This window comes from Osmerus eperlanus, chromosome 9 (genome assembly GCF_963692335.1).
Source record: "Osmerus eperlanus chromosome 9, fOsmEpe2.1, whole genome shotgun sequence".
NCBI lineage: Eukaryota > Metazoa > Chordata > Actinopteri > Osmeriformes > Osmeridae > Osmerus > Osmerus eperlanus.
Window position 1 is genome coordinate 2,000,160 of NC_085026.1, and position 18,697 is coordinate 2,018,856.

Sequence of the window (18,697 nt, forward strand, 5' to 3'; positions counted from 1 at the left end):
GGGAGTGAGGAAGAGGGGAGCGCGACGTCGGTGAACCCAGGTACGTGACCAATCAGAAATCATCGGACGGTTGCGGCCGTTGGTCGAAACGCAGGTAGCCTCACTCCTGATTGGTCTCTCTCCCAGCTCCATCATCAACATGCCTGGGGAGTCCACTCTGAGGCGGGACTTCCTGCGTCTGCAGCTGGCCACCAATGACGCGCTGCGCAGACAGCAGCAGGAGCAGCAGCAGAACGAAGAGCACAAGCGCCAACTACTGGCCGAGAGGCAGAAACGCATCGAGGAGCAGAAAGAACAGAGGCGGCGGCTGGAGGATGTAGGGAACTCTGTCTCTGTCTGTCTGTCTGTCTCTCTCTCTCTCTCTCTCTCTCTCTCTCTCTCTCTCTCTCTCTCTCTCTCTCTCTCTCTCTCTCTCTGTCTCTCTCTCTCTCTGTCTCTCTCTCTCTGTCTCTCTCTCTCTTTCTGTCCATGTCTCTCTCTCTGTCTCTCTGTCTCTCTCTCATGCTCTTGTTTCCCTCTTGCTCTCTCTATCTCTATCCGCCTTTCTCCCTCTTTATCTCTCAGTCTCTCTCCCCCTTTAGCACTGTGCTGTACCTGTGGCCATGCAGTAAACAGTTTGACTACCGACCTCATGTGGTAAAGGTCAACATCACAGGTTCTCTGGGGTGTCATGACACGGTATGTGTGTGTGTGTGTGCGCCTCACAGCAACAGCGCAGAGAGCGCGACCTGAGGAAACAGCAGGAGAGGGAGCAGAGGAGACGCTACGAGGAGATGGAGCAGCTGCGGAGAGACGAGGAGAGGAGGCACGCGGAGAGAGAGCAGGTACACACACACACACACACCTGGAGAGACAGAGCAGAACCGACTCCCACACATACACGGACCCACACACACCCGCACAGACGCTTTCCGAAAGAGTACAAGAGAACAAGAATACACATCCTGCTGTACTAACATTTCCATTTGACTTTTTATTTATTTAGCAGACGCTTTTGTCTAAAGCATATCTACATGGAGTCCATATGGAATTTAAAGCGGGAGATTAAGCACCAGAAGTGCATGGTTTTAACCGTATTCTTGTGATTTGCCGGCCGCATCGCAAAGTAACCACATCTCAGCTACCAGGCGCGGTGAACAAAGAAAGATTACAGTCCAATAAGGACATCTCAATAGCTGAACTGCAGCTCAACAATAGCACCTAAGTCACAGTAGCTTGTCCGTCTCAAAAACAAGAACAAACACACAACCGCCATTGTTCTTTTCCTTTACTGTCTATTCTTCTCCTTCCTCGTTCTGCAGGAAATAACCTGTCTCTCTCTCTCTCTTTCGTCTCCCTCGGTTTGGAAAGCCAGTATTTCACCGCTCTCTCTTTCTCTCTCCCTCTTCCTTTTCTGTGTTTGACTCCCCTCCCCTCTCTCTGGCCTCCTCTCTTTCCGTTGTCTGACGTCGCTCTGTGGTTTCTCTCTCTCCGCGCTGCCGGCTGGGTGTAGGAGTATATCCGTAGACAGCTGGAGGAGGAGCAGAGGCAGTTAGAGATCCTCCAGCAGCAGCTTCTCCAGGAGCAGGCTCTACTGCTGGTAACCCTAGGGGGCGCTACGCCTCCATTCTGCTGCTACACTACATTTACATTGAGTCATTTAGCAGACGCTCTTATCCAGAGCGACTTACAGTAAGTACAGGGACATTCCCCCGAGGCAAGTAGGGTGAAGTGCCTTGCCCAAGGACACAACGTCATTTGGCACAACTGGCAACCTTCTGATTACTAGCCCGATTCCCTAACCGCTCAGCCACCTGACTTCCTGCTACGCTCCATCTGTGGCCTGCATGGACCATGTGTTCAACCTCAACCCTTCCCCGCAATGCCCCAGCCCCACCATTAGCTCCCAGTGCCCAACCTACAATGACCCACTACCCAAGCCCTCCACAGTGCCCCAGCCCCCAACCATGCCCCAGGCCCACAGTCCCAAGCCCCCAGCCTTTGACCTACAAAGCTCCAGACCCCATCATGGATTTTCCAAAGTGTTGGATGCTTCCAGTATGGAAGTCCAAAGCATTTTCCTCTTCTTGTCCTTCCTTCCCTGCTTCCCTGCTTCCAGTGTCTGCCATGGCTCATACCAGCGCCCGTCCCCAGTCATGTGATTGTGCGAGCTGTGTGGATTGGCTTAGGTGTCATTGTTAATGTTCTGTCACATGGAGCGATCCCATTGGTCCGTCTGTGAGTGGCATGTACTTGCTGCATGGTCGGAGCATGGCTGGTCTGTTCGGACAATCTGATTGGCCTTGAATTTGGTATCAATAACTTTCTGTCTGTTTTTTTCTTCTTTTTTTTTCTTTAACGCCTGTTTCTGCTCCCCTCCAACCAACTCCCTCTCCCTCGCTCCCCTCTTCCTCCCTGCTTCCCATCTCTCCTCCTCCCTCGCTCCTCCCCCCCCTGCAGGAGTATAAGCGTAAGCAGATAGAGGAGCAGAGGCAGGCAGAGAGACTGCAGAGGCAGCTTCAGCAGGAGAGAGCCTACCTGGTCTCTCTCCAACAACAGCAGCAGCAGGAAGGGAGACCAGCCGACAAGAAGCAGTTGTATCACTATAAAGACTCGGTCAACCCCACCGATAAGCCGGCCTGGGCCAAAGAGGTAACACACACACACACACTCATTAGCAACATGTTACTGTTTTCCTGGCCCTTCCGCTTCCTTTAATCAGTATGTTGGAGGTCCAACTCTATGACTAGAAGCTTCTCTTCAGGTGCTGAAGAACGTTGTGGATGGAGTTAAGCTTGGCTAGAAGCCCTCTGGACCAAGATGTTCGGATGATCTTGTTTTTCTTCCACTGTTTTGTTCTTTGTAAACGTGTGTGTGTGTGTGTGAGCATCTCTTTAATCCTCCTCTGACTTGTTCCAGGTGCTGAAACAGCGTCCAAAGAGTAACCCTCCCATACAACATCAATCCTTCAACCAACCGGCCGCTCCGGCTGCCTACCAGCCCCATCCCAGGGCCCGAATCCCCAGACCAGGCCCCTCCCAATCCCCCTACCCCCCACAGCCGCCCCCCCACATCCGTGTTTCCCTGGAGACGAGGGATCCCCTGGATCCCGGGCTGAAGCGGGAGATCAGTCTGCAGGTGCGGGAGATGAGAGCACAGAGGGGCCGCAGACAGGGGCCCAAGGAGCCCAAGGAGCCCAATGAGCCCAAAGGCCCCAAGGAGCCCAAGAACCCCAAGTCGGAATGCAGACAACAAGCAGGCCCCAGGCAGTGGCTCTACCCGGCCACAGAGCAGGACGCTAGCCAGGGGCCAGATAAGCCCCAGGGGCCTCCACCTGGCCCCGGCTCTGTCTCAGCAGCCAAACTGGTTAGTTGTCACAGCCGTCAGAGGTCCCACTCTCCCCGCAGTAGAATAGATATAGACCCAGACATGGACCAGGAGACAAGGGAGGGGCCAGGAGAGAAGGGACGGGACTTCAGGCTTAGGATACTGTCATCCAGCCTGAACGACCTGTCCTACTGCCCCCTCTCTTCCTCCGCCCCCGAATGCTCCCTCCGCCCATTCCTGGCCACTGAACGCCGAGCAAACTCAGACGATTGCCCCAATTACTCTCTGGCAGCTGGAGCGTCCTGTCAGAGTAAATTCCTCCAGATCCCCAGCCCTGATTGGGCGAGGTCAGAGTTCAAAGAGAGGCGGGGCAATGAGCTCGACCTCGCGTCGTCTGCTCCGACGGAGGTGTTGAGGCGGCACATGGCGGAAGACATGCCCCCTGCCTGCCAGCTGATCCGTAGCCAATCATTTGGGGATGCGTGGGAACACCACGACCCCTTCCCCGTCAGCGGTCGAACCCGCTCCCACTCTCCTCTCCCCTGGGTGAGAGACTTGAAGAAGATTCTGGGCCTCTCCCCTCGTAGCTCACGCAAACCCTCCCCACAGACCTACAGGTCACGAACGCCCTCCCCCTCCAAGCCAGAATCCCTCAGGTTCTTCTTCTCCCCCCTCTGGTCCCCTGCTAGGTCTCCCTTCAGCTCGCTGTCCGAGCTGACAATGCGGCCGGCTGGCTTCTAGTTCCACACACCATATATAGAGTACCATATGCTCAGACACACACACACACACACAGAGTGCCATATGCACAGACACACACACACAGACATCACACACACATACAGACATCACACAGACAACACACAGACATATACTGACAGACAACACAGAAACACAATACACATAAATCCACAGAGTACAATATATACAGACAAATACCGCGTATACAGATGCATCAGCTTGATTTAATATGTGTACTTTTTCTGTCTTGTACATAGCGTTACACTATTATGTTTTGACTGTATATTTGACAGTATTTACTTTATTTACCCTCACACACTCACACACACTCTACAATGAATATAGCTAGGACTGGGACCACACAGTAATATCTAGCATTAGACCCCCACCCCCAATTACTTCTCACCCTGCCATGGCCCTCACAAGTCCAAACATCCCACAATACTATACTACGGGGCCGTAAGACTGATGACATCAGCGATGAGCCTTCGTGTCACTTCCTGGACGGTCAGTCAACCAGCCAGCCAGCCAATTACCTCCAGGCTTGGTGCTGGGTTGGGGCCTATCGGTGCTGGGATCCTCCTCAACTGCTCCTTGCTGTTCAACAGTGGGCCCTCCTCTCCTTTCCATCCCTCCATCCCTCCTTCCCTCCATCCTTCCATCCCTACTGTTGGGGTGGCAACAGTGTCTGTATAGCTGCAACTGTGGATGCCATTAATGACCTCTTCTCTCTCTCTGAGAATCTCCTGGCCTGTGAAAAGATTTTGGGTGCTTAAACAAAAACACACACGCACATATATGTCATCTCAAAAGCGAGATGGAAAAACACCCAAAAGCTGTTCTCAATGCAAAGAGAGGTTCTTGGTGAATCTAACAATATTTTCTTTCTGTCTGTCATAGACTTTAGGTTCCGGGACTTCACTCTCTCTCTCCTTTTCTCTCCTTATTTGCTTGTAGTAGGGCAGCAGTTGATTCTCCTGCTAACCTGTGATTGCATGACTCATCATCCCATCATGCAATGCTCAGACTCTGTCCAACTGTGCCCTTAGGCCACTGTAGTGATATGTGCTTGTCCATTAATGATGACATCATCAGCCACCCAGGCACACAACTAACACATCTGATCTATTGAGGATTAACACATTGTGCAGTAGTACAGTAGTTGTTCAGCCTGGGTTATAATCTACAATAATCCCTCCAGATTACTGCCCTCAACGAATTAAAGACTTTAGGCGCACTCCCTCTATGGTCTCTACTGACCTAGTCAGTACAGACCTCCTCCAAACCTTCTGTAAATGTTGAGATTGCAAGTGTGTGTGGCCAGCCAGATCATTCCTCTTCCTGGAGAGAAATAATCTGATAATCTGATTATACTGCTCAATGGGGCTCTCTCACACACAGTGCTACACACACACTCACCCACACACACAAACACACACACTGATTTAATGAGTTGGGTTTCACAGTAGTGCCCGCAAAAGTAGATTAAAGATTATTCTTAACCTCATGACTTTGCCATCATTCTCACTCCTTTACTGTCAATGGGAAACACTGACACTGACGCACACACACAAACACACACACACACTAGTGACCTAAGCCTTTCTCAGAAGACTACTCTGTCCAACTCCATCAGAGCTGACACCCTGTAGCTCCACACACACATACAAACTCACTGAAATGGATCGATTCAACACAGCCAAACCCTAATTTCCAAGTCAAAACCATTGAGGCTTTCTATTGGCCAGCTGGGTGGAGGTATGCGGTGTCTAACATGGGTAAACAAAGCTGATTGGGTGGTATAGGATTTAGTGTGTGTGTGTCCTGACCTCCCCCCCCCTCCTGGTGTTACCTGTGGCAGGTGGAGGAGAGGTCTAAACTGAACCGGCAAAGCTCTCCAGCGTTGCAACACAAGATGTCCAACCGTGCGCCCGACCCCTCCCTGCCCCCCCGCTCTGAGTCCTTCAGCAGTGGGGGCATGCAGCCCCCCTTCACCCCCCCCATGATCCGCTCCGTCGAACCCCAGGTGTGTGTGTGTGCGTGTACGGGTGTGAGGGAACATTTGAACATGGGTCTAGGTGTGTACTTACGTTGAGCTCTCTTTTAAAACGCTCCTCTCCCCGATCTCTCCCTCCACACTCCTCTCCTCTCTCCCTCCACACTCCTCTCCTCTCTCCCTCCACACTCCTCTCCCTCATCTCTTCCTCCACACTCCTCTCCCTGATCTCTTCCTCCACACTCCTCTCCCTCATCTCTTCCTCCACACTCCTCTCCCTGATCTCTCCCTCCACACTCCTCTCCCTGATCTCTCCCTCCACACTCCTCTCCCTCATCTCTCCCTCCACACTCCTCTCCTCTCTCCCTCCACACTCATCTCTCCCTCCACACTCCTCTCCTCCTCCCAGATGGCTCACCTGGTCCCCGTCAGGACTCACAGCTCAATGTCCGGCTCCCAGTCGCTGCAGGACCAGACAGGTTCCGCCCTGGGGGAGGTGACGGCCATGGGCTCTCCCCGGCCAGAGATGCCCCCCAGGCAGAACTCCGACCCCACATCCGACACCCCCACCCCCCCGCCTCGGGTGGCCAGTCGGGACGAGAGGGACCGGACGGCCTGGTTGAGAGACGAGGCCATGCCCCCCAAGGTCAGGGTGAGCGAGGGATGGGAGGAGGGATGGAGGGAGTGGGGAGAGAGAGAGAGGCTGGCAGACAGGCTTACACCCCCACTGATGTGTGTGTGTGTGTGTTTCCAGGTTCCCCAGAGGACCACTTCCATCTCCCCAGCCCTGGTCAGGAAGAACTCGCCCAACGGAGGCCTAGGACTCGGCCTTCGCACTGGAGGCCAGCTCATACGGGCCAGGTACACACACCTACACATTTAGTACCACACACACACACACACCTACACATTTACTACCACACACACAAACACACACACCTACACATTTACTACCACACACACACACACACACCTACACATTTACTACCACACACACACACACACACCTACACATTTACTACCACACACACACACACACCTACACATTTACTACCACACACACAAACACACACACCTACACATTTACTACCACACACACAAACACACACACCTACACATTTACTACCCCACACACAAACACACACACCTACACATTTACTACCACACACACAAACACACACACCTACACATTTACTACCACACACACAAACACACACACCTACACATTTACTACCACACACACAAACACACACACCTACACATTTATTACCCCACACACAAACACACACACCTACACATTTACTACCACACACACACACACCTACACATTTACTACCACACACACACACACACACACACACACACCTACACATTTACTACCCCACACACACACACACACCTACACATTTACTACCACACACACACACCTACACATTTACTACCTCACACAAGGCAAGAAGCAATGGTGAGTGTATGATCTGACCAGTGAATGAAACGGTGTGTGTGCTCTTATGAGTGTGAGTCCCTGTGTGTATCTCATGCAGCTAACGTGTGTGTGTGCTCTGTTTTCCAGCAACCCAGACCTGCGTCGCTCAGAGCTGTCACTGGATGCCGCTCTGCAGAGGACATCGTCCAACTCTTCCTCTTCCTCCTCCCCCTCGTCTCAGGGTGGCTCTGCCGAGCGGAAAGGTACACACACACACACGTGCACGCACACAAACATTCCACGCACACACACACAAACATACCACACACACAAGCTCCTTGTCGACTGGGGTGTTCTTCAAAGAGGCAGCAGTGTATGCTGGTCTATCAGTGGGAGGGTGTCAGTTCCAGTTCTGCTCCGATCCACATGTCTGTGCAGCCCAGTCAATATGACGGGTGAGGGTATAAAGAGACGGTAGGGGAGGAAAGGAGAGAGGGGGGGGGGGGAGTAGAGGGGGGGGAGGAGGGGAGATGAGACCGGAAGTAAGACCGATGTAGTGTAATTGGAAGAATGACAGCATCAATTGGTCTAATTTGACATGCATAGACCTCACAAACTCGTACACGTGCACTTTATCTGTCAACTTAACGTCATTTAACCAATCCCTCAACTTGATCCTTTGATTCATCTGGATTCTTTGTTCTGATCAAGGTCAAGCCCAGCAGGAAGTATCCCCTACTGGAGCCAATCAGGAAGCTAAGCCTAAACAGGAGGAAGGAAGAGAGTCAGCCAGACCCAGCAGACCAGCTGTAAGTACACACATCCACACGGGTGCGCGTGAGTGTGCACACACACACACACAGTTGCCATACTTGCCTCCAGGTTCCTCTCACATCTCTCTTCTTCTGGCCTCTCTCTCTTTTGTGATTCATCTGTTTCTCTCTTTCCCTCCCTCCCTTTCTTCTCCTCCCTTTCTTCTCCTCCCTTTCTCCTCCTCCCTTTCTTCCACTGTTCACCCTTCTTCTCCCAGAGTTATAAGAAAGCCATAGACGAGGTTAGTGACATCCCTGGCCCCTTTCACTTCTTCTCTCCTCTCTCTCTCTCTCTCTCTCTCTCTCTCTCTCTCTCTCTCTCTCTCTCTCTCTCTCTCTCTCTCTCTCTCTCTCTCTGTGTCTTTTTATCTCTTTATCCTTTCTCTCCGTCTCTGTGGGCATGGTAGACTTGGATACAGACTTCTGTAGAAGTGTATTCTGTCTATTAAACATTGAAACTGAGGGTGCATCATAGGTGCAGTGTGTGTATCCGTGGGCGATAGATTTACTGTGCGTGTGTGGTGCGTGCTTGGGTGCGTGGTAAATTTGTGTGTGTATGTGTTTGTGTGTGTGTGTAAAGGTAGAAATCTAATGACTAATGACAAGATCTGAATCGTGTATCTTTTTCCTGTTTCTTTGTCGTCATGATTACTGGGTCAGGAGGAGCTGGTAAGCCCCACTGTGTGTGGCGGTCCATCCCCCCTGTCTGCATGCCTTGGTTTGGTCCATTGGCTGGGATACATGGGTGGGAGGGACCACTGGCCACTTGGCATGGGGGTTTGATAGAGGGATGCAGACTGTTGCTGCCTTCCTTATCCAAACTGAAGCCAGTATTTGACCTCCAGGTGTTTGTGTGACAGACGTACATCAGTGGTTGACCCCCTTGATGATAATAATGTTTTTTCCCACTCCCTGCATCTATACCCCTCCTCTCTGTGTGAGATGGTTTCTCCCTCCTCTCTGGACTGTGAGGCTCGTACAGAGTACCACCAGTAAGGACTGACCTAGCTATGCTTCCAGGAAACAAAATATTTATCTCCCATCTTTGCTTCCATCCTCCCCCCCCTCCCCCCTGTATTCCCCCCTCCTCTTTCTCCTTCTCTCCCTCTCTTCCTCCTCATCCTCCTCCTCCCCCTCTCTCTGCAGGACCTCAGTGCGCTGGCTAAGGAACTGAGGGAGTTGAGGGTGGAGGAGGGAAACAGACCTCCTGCAAAGGTATGTTAGCTGTGATCCGGAGACGATGATGTTATTGGTGGTGGTGATGATGATGGTGTTGGTGATGATGATGGTATTGGTGGTGGTGATGATGATGATGGTGTTGATGAGGGTTTAGGTTGGTTGAGGGGCAGTTCTATGGGCATATGTGAAGCCCTCTGTGACATGCTTGCGTGTAAAAAGGGCTATACAAATAAATTTGATTTGATTTGATGATGATGGTATTGGTAGTGATGATGATGATTAGTGACCGCATTGTTGTTGTTGAAGGTGACGGACTATTCGTCCTCCAGCAACGAATCAGAGAGCAGCGATGAAGATGGGGAAACCGTGGGGCATGATGGGACTGTGGCTGTCAGCGACATCCCACGCATCATGTAAGACACTGTGTGTGATTGTGTGTGTGGGTGTGAGTGTGTGTGTATATGTGTGTGAGTGGAGGGATGTCATTGCTAATCTGTGTCTGTTGAGGTATGTGTATTTCTAATCTGCTGTGTGTGTGTGCGTGTCTGTGCGTGTGTGCTCCAGGCCAGCGGTGCAGGGCAGCAGTGAGACCTACAGGGGACTAGCAGAGGACTCTCTGGGAGACACCTACAACAACTCTAAAGACAGCACTCTGATGATGAGAGAGGTGACATTTGAGACCTGCACTCACACAAACGTCCACACGCAGACAAAACAAATGGTGAAACGTTGCTTGCTCACCTTTCTCGTTCTCTCTCTCTCTCATTCTTCCTCCTTTTCTCTCTCCCTCTTTCTCCCCCCCTCTCAGGCGGAGGAGAGGAGGAGAGGGGGTCACAGCGAGAGCAATGGGTTTGGCAACCATGGTAACCATGGCAACCTACCTGACCTGGTGCAACAGAGCCACTCCCCATCTGCCACGCCCACATCCGCCCTTCAGGAACTCAGTGACTTGGCAGAGGTGAGACGCACACACACTATATACACTACCGTTCAAAAGTTTGGGGTCACCCAGACAATTTCGTGTATTCCATGAAAACTCACACTTTTATTTATCAAATAACTTTCAAAATGAATAGAAAATATAGTCAAGACATTTACAAGGTTAATTATTATTATTAGAATTTTTTTTTTTTTTTTTAAATATAAATTTTGTTCTTCAAACTTTGCTTTCGTCAAATAATGCTCCATTTGCAGCAATTACAGCATCGCAAACCTTGGCATTTTAATTCTAATCCTTCTAATCATCCATTAGTCTTCTAAGGCAATTAGCAAACACAATGTACCATTCCAACACATACAGTAATAGTTGCTGGAAATGGGCCTCTATACACCTATGTAGATATTTCATTAAAAACCAGACGTTTCCACCTAGAATAGTCATTTACCACATTAACAATGAGTAGTGTATTTCTGATTAATTTAACATTATCTTCATTGAAAACAACAGTGCTTTTCTTTGAAAAATAAGGACATTTTTAAGTGACCCCAAACTTTTGAACGGTAGTGTATATTTATGTTAGCTGTAACTGTACACAGTTTGGTACGAGTTCAGCACAACAGGAAAAATCTACAGATCCCAAATGATAGGTTTGTTTTCATATTACGTCTATATATTCCACAGCCTACATTTCATGTCGATCTGTTCACGAAAGTTTCGTCTACTCAACTCTGAAAACGGATAACATTTTCCATTTGGGACTTTTGAGATATTTGAGCTGAAGTCCTGAGCATTTACAAACTACTGTTCGCTAGCAGGTAGCAGGTCGCCCCGGGAGCATTACTCGCCACACAAAAATACGGACAGATGAGGGAAGATTGTGCAGAGTTTTTGCTAATTTCATGTGATCAACTTCATAATCCATTTCCATTAAAGATTCTGTAAAGCAAATTCCATGATTTACTTCTCAGTACATTATATGCGTGTAAAAGGAGTTCCTGAAAGCATGTGCAAAGCACGAAAACTTTGTCACACTGAAATGTGGAGTTAGACCGTTGAACAGTTTCTCTTCCGTTTTCAGCTCAGGTTTTGTATAGGCGGAGCCAAAACTCGACCTATCTACATCACAGCGACCTATCTACGTCAAATCACAGATGGTTGCATTCTGTTACTCAGCTGGTACGATGCAAAGATAAAGTAATTAATACATAAAAAACTCAGAGACTGCATAAATTCGAGGGGGCGGAGATTCAGCTCCTTCAGGCGACACGCCCCCCCAGTCTCAAGCAGAGAAGACTGCTGATTTTCTCACGATTTCAAAGCCTAATTTAACTTACTTGTCGGTGGTTTTCTTTCATTCGAATTTCGATCGGTAGTTAACAACACATTCTTCTGTGGTGTGATGAACTTAAAACTAATTTTCTATTCCACTTTACAGGATCTTTAAGTAGAAACGCCTGACTCAGAGTTATTCTTCATGCACTGAACTGTGTACAGTCACACCCCTTACATATATGTATAGCTGCTCTACCCTGAAACAAGACTGACTGTTGGCTTTCCTGTTTCTTAGTTTGGGTTGGGCGGGTCTAAAGCCTCCTTCACACCATTCGTTGACCCTCGTGTCTATCAAACTTCCCCCAACGATGAGGATGATGAAGATAACTCTGCAGCTGGTGAGTTTAGTCTCCATCCACCTCTGTCATCAACCAATCACGTTTGGAAATAGTTTTCCAGTGACCTATTGCAGCATTCCGGTGTCAGTATTTGAAAACCTAACTGTTCATCCATCCCTCTGTGTTCATCTATCACACCTAGACATGTTTGCAAATGAGCTCCTGAGGCAGGAGCAGGCCAGACTCAACGAGGCCAGAAAAATCTCGGTGGTGAATGTGAACCCCACCAACATCAGACCTCACAGCGACACGCCGGAGATCCGCAAGTACAAGAAGAGGTTCAACTCTGAGATCCTGTGTGCTGCTCTCTGGGGTGAGACACGGCTCCCTCTCCCACAGGGACACATGCACTAATGTACCTATTATGGAAGCACAGTTTACATTTACATTTAGTCATTTAGCAGACGCTCTTATCCAGAGCGACTTACAGTAAGTACAGGGACATTCCCCCGAGGCAAGTAGGGTGAAGTGCCTTGCCCAAGGACACAACGTCATTTTGCACGGCCAAGAATCAAACCGGCAACCTCCCGAATAATAGCCTGATTCCCTAACCGCTCAGCCACCTGACCCTGCCGTTTACTTACATTTAGCTCAACAGATAACATGTTTAACCATTCAGTTCTAGTCTAACTCTGTCTCTCTGTCTTTGTGTGTGTGTGTGTGTGTGTCAGGTGTTAACCTCCTGGTGGGGACAGAGAACGGGCTGATGTTGCTGGACCGTAGTGGTCAGGGGAAGGTGTACAACCTCATCACCCGTCGGCGCTTCCAGCAGATGGAGGTCCTGGAAGGTCTCAACGTCCTGGTGACCATCTCTGGTAGGTGACAACCAACGTGACCTTAACACAACCCTATCACTACCCCTACACAACCTCAACACACCCTCAATACAATACCAACAGAACCCTGACACAACCCCACACAACCCTTCTACAACCCCTATACAACCACAACATAACCACAACTAACCTCAACAAATCCTCGACACAACCCCAGCCTAACCCCAACACACCCCTATCACAACCCCAACACAGCCCAGACACAAACTCAATATCAATCTGGCCGAATCTTGATCACAACCTGACCGCAACCTACAACACACCCCGATCACAACCTCACCACAAATTCAAATGCATGGCTTACCAACCTTTCTACCAACCCACATGTTCTGAGCCCTGTGCCCCCCGTGTTCGCCCCCCTCCCCCTGACCCTCTAGGTAAGAAGAACAAGCTACGTGTTTACTACCTGTCCTGGCTGAGGAACAGGATATTACACAATGACCCGGAAGTAGAGAAGAAGCAGGGCTGGATCACTGTGGGGGAGCTGGAGGGCTGCGTGCACTACAAAGTTGGTACGTGTTCGAAAGAATGGTTAGAAATCCACATGTGGCAACACACACACTCGTGCAGCACACACAAGGGCTCTAGTGTCAAACACAGTCTGTGTGTGGGTCTGAGTTTGGGGAAGGGTGAAATATTTCTCTCTTGGAAGTCGCTTTGGATAAAAGCATCTGCAAAATGCGTAAATGTAAATATTTACACACAAACACACACAAACACCCACCGAGTGTGTAAATAACCTTATTTAATGCTTTAATCCAGTGAAATATGAGAGGATCAAGTTTTTGGTGATTGCACTGAAGAACTCGGTGGAAATCTATGCCTGGGCACCCAAACCATACCACAAGTTTATGGCCTTCAAGGTAAGATACACACACGCACAAACACACACACACACAAACACACACACACCAATGGCCAAACACAACAAATCATCTCTTTTTCACGCATCTCATCCTCCTTTCATCCCCCCACCCAGTCGTTCACTGATCTGCAGCACCGCCCCCAGCTGGTTGACCTGACCGTGGAGGAGGGGCAGAGGTTAAAGGTCATCTATGGCTCCAGCGTTGGCTTCCATGTCATCGACGTGGACTCTGGGAACCCCTACGACATATACATCCCCTCCCACGTGAGTTAAAAGCCCCACCTACCTCACCAGATCAATGAGGTCATCGCCTTGTGACAGAATGTCGTAGCTATCCTAGCAGCAGACCACACTGAATTCGTTGCGGCTTCTCATGAGACAAGAGGATGTGAATGGTCGATTTCGAGCTTGTCTGATATTTTTGACTCTCTAACTCAACCTGCTCCCCTCTCTCCCTACGTTCTCTTCTGGTGACTCCGTACGTCCAGATGAAGGTGACCATAGATGCATAGATAGATAGATTAGATACCCTTCCAATTAACTTATCTGTAACCTTTACCCTGTAGAACCATAGCCAATCATTTAACCCACACAAGTCATGTCACATAGATAGAACTATACTTATATAATTACCCATCTACCCAAAGACCCATATACACCCATGGATGGATGGATGGATGGATGGATGGATGGATGGATGGATAAATGGGTAGTTTGATAGATATAGGTCTATGTGTGGATGGATGATGGAGAAATGGATGAATGAATGGGTGTGCTGTGTGGTTGAGTCATATACAGTGGATAACCTGTGTAGTAGAGCCGTAGAACCATCCTAAACACTATCTCTATGTTTTTGTAGACGTACGTATCTACGTACGTTGTCAGGTCTTAAACCTTCTGTGTCTACAGTAGCCTACTGTGTTGTATCAGGTCCAAATCCTGTCCTGTACTGTATGTACTAGGTCCTAACCCTGTTCTGTCATGTACTAGATCCTTACCCTGTCCTGTACTATGTCAGGTCCTAAGCCTGTCCTGTGATGTCATGTACTAGGTCCTTACCCTGTACTGTATGTACTAGGTCCTTACCCTGTACTGTATGTACTAGGTCCTAACCCTGTTCTGTCATGTACTAGATCCTTACCCTGTCCTGTACTATGTCAGGTCCTAAGCCTGTCCTGTGATGTCATGTACTAGGTCCTAACCCTGTTCTGTCATGTACTAGGTCCTTACCCTGTACTGTATGTACTAGGTCCTAACCCGGTCCTGTACTATGTCAGGTCCTAACCCTGTCCTCTGCTGTCAGATCCAGAGTCAGGTGACCCCCCATGCCATCGTGGTTCTGCCCAAGACGGACGGCATGGAGATGTTGCTATGCTACGAGGACGAGGGTGTGTACGTCAACACGTACGGGCGCATCACCAAGGACGTGGTGTTGCAGTGGGGCGAGATGCCCACCTCTGTCGGTACGTGCGTGTGTGCTTGTGTGTGCGTGTGTTTGCTTGTGTGTGAGTGCGTCTACACTGAGTCTTAATGGAAGGGAAGCTAGTATGGGTTCATCTTAACTTGAATTACATTCAAACCCCAACTCTACTGCTGTATTTTCAAGGGGGTGTTACATGCTACATGAGGGGGAAGAGAGAGTTAACTGTGTACCTCACTGAAGTCCTGGGCCCTGTTTCAGAACGAGGGTTTAGTGAAAACTCAGTTTGTTTTGAGTTTCACAAAGCCTCAGCTTTGGGTTTCAGCTTAACTTTGAGTCAGTTATCATGGCAACATACTCTGTAAAGATAACCTGCTCACTGGCAGGTTTTCTTTAACCGATCCTGAGTTTCTCTTCCTCTTGGTGATTCTCACAAATCAGTGCAGCAGTTAAACAGACAACATTTAACAATATCATCTGAAGTTGCTATTGATGTTCATTGTAAGCATTTAGAAAACTTATATTTAATGAAAATACATTTTCATTACTGTAACCAATTTAAAAGTTGAGCAATCATAAATAACAAAAATAAATAAATTCGAAATATTTGTATGGCATGCCCTCTTGTACAGATAAGGGGGATCTCATTCTCAAATGTAATAAAAAGCATATTTTAAATTCAAAGAATAATGCCATTACCGTAATGTAAACTTGCTTTTTCACATAGATTTTGTTACACTTAAAGGCTTACCAATAATGGTACAAGAACGCAAAACATTTTATTTGGTAAGCCTTTAAGTGTAACAAATGGGAACAACTACACATTTGATTATTTAAAAAAAACTCCAGATCCCTCCCCCAGTCAAGCTCTCACTTACAGCTGCTATTGTATTGCTTTTATACTTAACATAAACTCATATTCTGCATACACATTCACATTTTCAATGATGAAACACAAATCATGTTAACCCAGATCTAATACTGCCACCCTGTGGCTGTCAGTGAGATTACATCACATCCTCTCTGTGGCTGTCAGTGAGATTACATCACATCCTCTCTGTGGCAAGCGAGAGGGAGTTCCCCCCTAGTGACTGTGCTGCAGATTTCAGAACCTCTGTCTCTTTGTTTCTCCAGCCTACATCCACTCCAACCAGATCATGGGCTGGGGGGAGAAGGCTATCGAGATCCGCTCTGTGGAGACAGGTCACCTGGACGGGGTCTTCATGCACAAGAGGGCCCAGAGGTTGAAATTCCTGTGTGAGAGGAACGACAAGGTGAAGACAGAGTTGTTTTTTTCGTGAAGGGGAAATGTCCTTACATGTACTCAAGACACACAGCATGCACAAAGCAGACACAGCAGACTCAGATATACATAGACAAACACACAGTCCCACTCTGACTCTGACTCTCTCTCTCTCTCTCTCTCTCTCTCTCTCTCTCTCTCTCTCTCTCTCTCTCTCTCTCTCTCTCTCTCTCTCTCTCTCTCTCCTCTCTCCCCCTCTGCAGGTGTTCTTTGCATCAGTGCGTTCGGGAGGAAGCAGCCAGGTGTTTTTCATGACCCTCAACAGGAACTCCATGATGAACTGGTGAAGCTCCTCCTACTCCCTCCCCATTGGTCAGCCCAGCGTTCCATCTGAGACTGAGGCACCAATAAAAACAGCCAGTGGCTGGTATGACGACTACTGCAGTGGCTGTTGAAACACTGTAGAAGATGGTCAACACAGATATACTACCAGGCAGATGAAAGTTGCTGTGGAGCTGATGGAGACCAGGAGGACCGCAGGGATGGCACCTCCTGAGAACACTGCAACTGTTGAACCTCTTTCGAAATGAACCACACTACTCCCCTGATCTCCCTTTCCCCTTTCCTCTCTCTCTCTCTTACGCACTCTCTCTCTCTCTCTCTCTTACTCACTCTCTCGCTCTTACACACTCTCTATCTCTCTCTATCTTACTCTCTCTCTCAGCCCTCCTCGGTTTCCAGGATTGGGTGACCCATTTGAATCTTCTGTGACCTGTTTCACCATCCCTCTGTCCCACTAGGCAAAAGTAATGCCTGTGTCCCTTTAAAGTCAGGTCACCTCTACCATCCTGCCCTCCCAGGTCATCTTTCTCTCCTCTCCTCCTCAAGTCTTTAAATTCTGAAGGTGCTGCATCAGATATACTGTAATATTAAATGAACCTAACAGTTTTTCTGTTTTTGGAGATGTTTTCTTTCTAAGTACTAGGATGTTGAGTTGGGTTGACGTCTGAAGCTTGATGATGACATGTACAGCACATTCACGTATCTGAATCGGAAGTATTTGTTGGTCTGTCTGTCTGCCCAATTACCTGCCTGTCTGTATGTCTGTTTGACTTCATGCTGAAATACCAGAGAAAAAAAATGTGTTCCATACACAAGAGAATCAAATAACCATCAGCTGAAAAAGAAGTATGTTTGTCTGTAAAGAATCATAGTGAGAAGTTCTGGCACCCAATTTGAGTCAATGTCATTCTATTCTGATTCAAATTATTTTCTGATTGAGTCGTAACTGTTTGTACAGTGCCTAGCATGATGTAAGATAAAAGAAAATGCCGGCCAATTTATTATCATTGCCTATTTTGAATTGATATTTTCTTTGGATTATGATTTGATTTTAACACTTGAATTACATTAAGTTAACATTCACTTTAAGATGACCTTGTTGAAAAAAATATATATATATGAACATGCAGATTATTCACAATCACAATCAGAGACCTACTCACAGAATGCAGTGCAAAACTCAATGCTGGGAAACGGTGTATTTTGCCGGTGTAGGATGTACTATGTAGTGGAGTTGAAGGTAGGGGTCTTGAAGGTACAGATTAGAGGTCACTGTGTTTGACTGACACTCAAAAATTATATATACATATACTGTCTCTCCTCTAAACCACTATCACTGTCTGGATATAGATTTTTGTTTATATTGTCTTATTTACTAAACAAGTTATTTTTTACAACCATGTCTATACAATCATGTCACAATTTGTTAACCAGAAGTTGGAAATGATTGTTATTACTTGAATGCTTTTGTCCACTTTCATGATATTTTGAAATGTAATTAGCAGTCTTATTTTGTTTTAGGGGGACAGGAGTCTGTCAGGGTTAAAGCAATAAAGAGCTGTGCTGATTAAACTACTGTCTTCCTAGAGAGTGAGTGAGTGAGTGAGTGAGTGAGTGAGTGGGTGGGTGGGTGGGTGGGTGAGTGAGTGAGAGAGAGAGAGAGAAGGGGGGGAGAGAGAGAGAGAGGAGAGAGATTTGACTTGTTTTCTTCTGAAGAGAGTTGGTCCTTGCTTTGAGGACTTTTCTCTAGGAAAGTAACAGTAACACTGTTTTTGAATTATATTGTTTAGAATGAGAAAGTCATTACTTATGTTTAGTTTGGGGTTTATTTGTTTTGTAAAAGAGATACTGTAAGAGAGTAATAAAATAAACTAGAACATAATTCTGTCATGGTGTCTTCAGATTTGTGTGAACGTGTGCG

The 18,697-nt window shown here is 48.0% G+C and overlaps 1 protein-coding gene across 5 annotated transcripts; it reads left to right on the forward strand.

Annotated features, from left to right (window-relative positions):
- tnika (TRAF2 and NCK interacting kinase a) lies at positions 1-18,656 on the forward strand. 5 transcript variants are annotated; one of them, XM_062470229.1, is made up of 25 exons: positions 1-40; positions 127-316; positions 708-824; positions 1,493-1,579; positions 2,440-2,631; positions 2,899-3,345; positions 5,909-6,073; positions 6,453-6,695; positions 6,798-6,904; positions 7,617-7,732; positions 8,181-8,278; positions 8,500-8,523; positions 9,428-9,496; positions 9,767-9,873; positions 10,025-10,127; positions 10,269-10,418; positions 11,968-12,070; positions 12,213-12,383; positions 12,742-12,885; positions 13,284-13,418; positions 13,669-13,769; positions 13,886-14,035; positions 15,075-15,234; positions 16,326-16,465; positions 16,698-18,656. In XM_062470229.1, exons 2-25 carry the CDS (start codon positions 140-142, stop codon positions 16,779-16,781), a joined length of 3,390 nt encoding a protein of 1,129 aa, XP_062326213.1. In that variant the 5' UTR covers positions 1-40; positions 127-139; the 3' UTR covers positions 16,782-18,656. The 5 variants fall into 5 exon arrangements, with proteins under 5 accessions (XP_062326213.1, XP_062326214.1, XP_062326215.1 ...); XM_062470230.1 differs by having other exon boundaries at positions 6,453-6,689; XM_062470231.1 differs by lacking the exon at positions 8,500-8,523.
- Positions 18,657-18,697: the final 41 nt, after the last annotated feature.

What these genes read in the sequence shown, in the direction of transcription:
- tnika (XM_062470229.1), top strand. Translation starts at nt 140, where the DNA reads ATGCCTGGGGAGTCCACTCTGAGGCGGGACTTCCTGCGTCTGCAGCTG. An exon ending in AGCCGGCCTGGGCCAAAGAG is followed by an intron (nt 2,632 to 2,898) that starts GTAACACACACA and finishes GACTTGTTCCAG; the next exon opens with GTGCTGAAACAGCGTCCAAA. An exon ending in CCAGACCCAGCAGACCAGCT is followed by an intron (nt 8,279 to 8,499) that starts GTAAGTACACAC and finishes TTCTTCTCCCAG; the next exon opens with AGTTATAAGAAAGCCATAGA.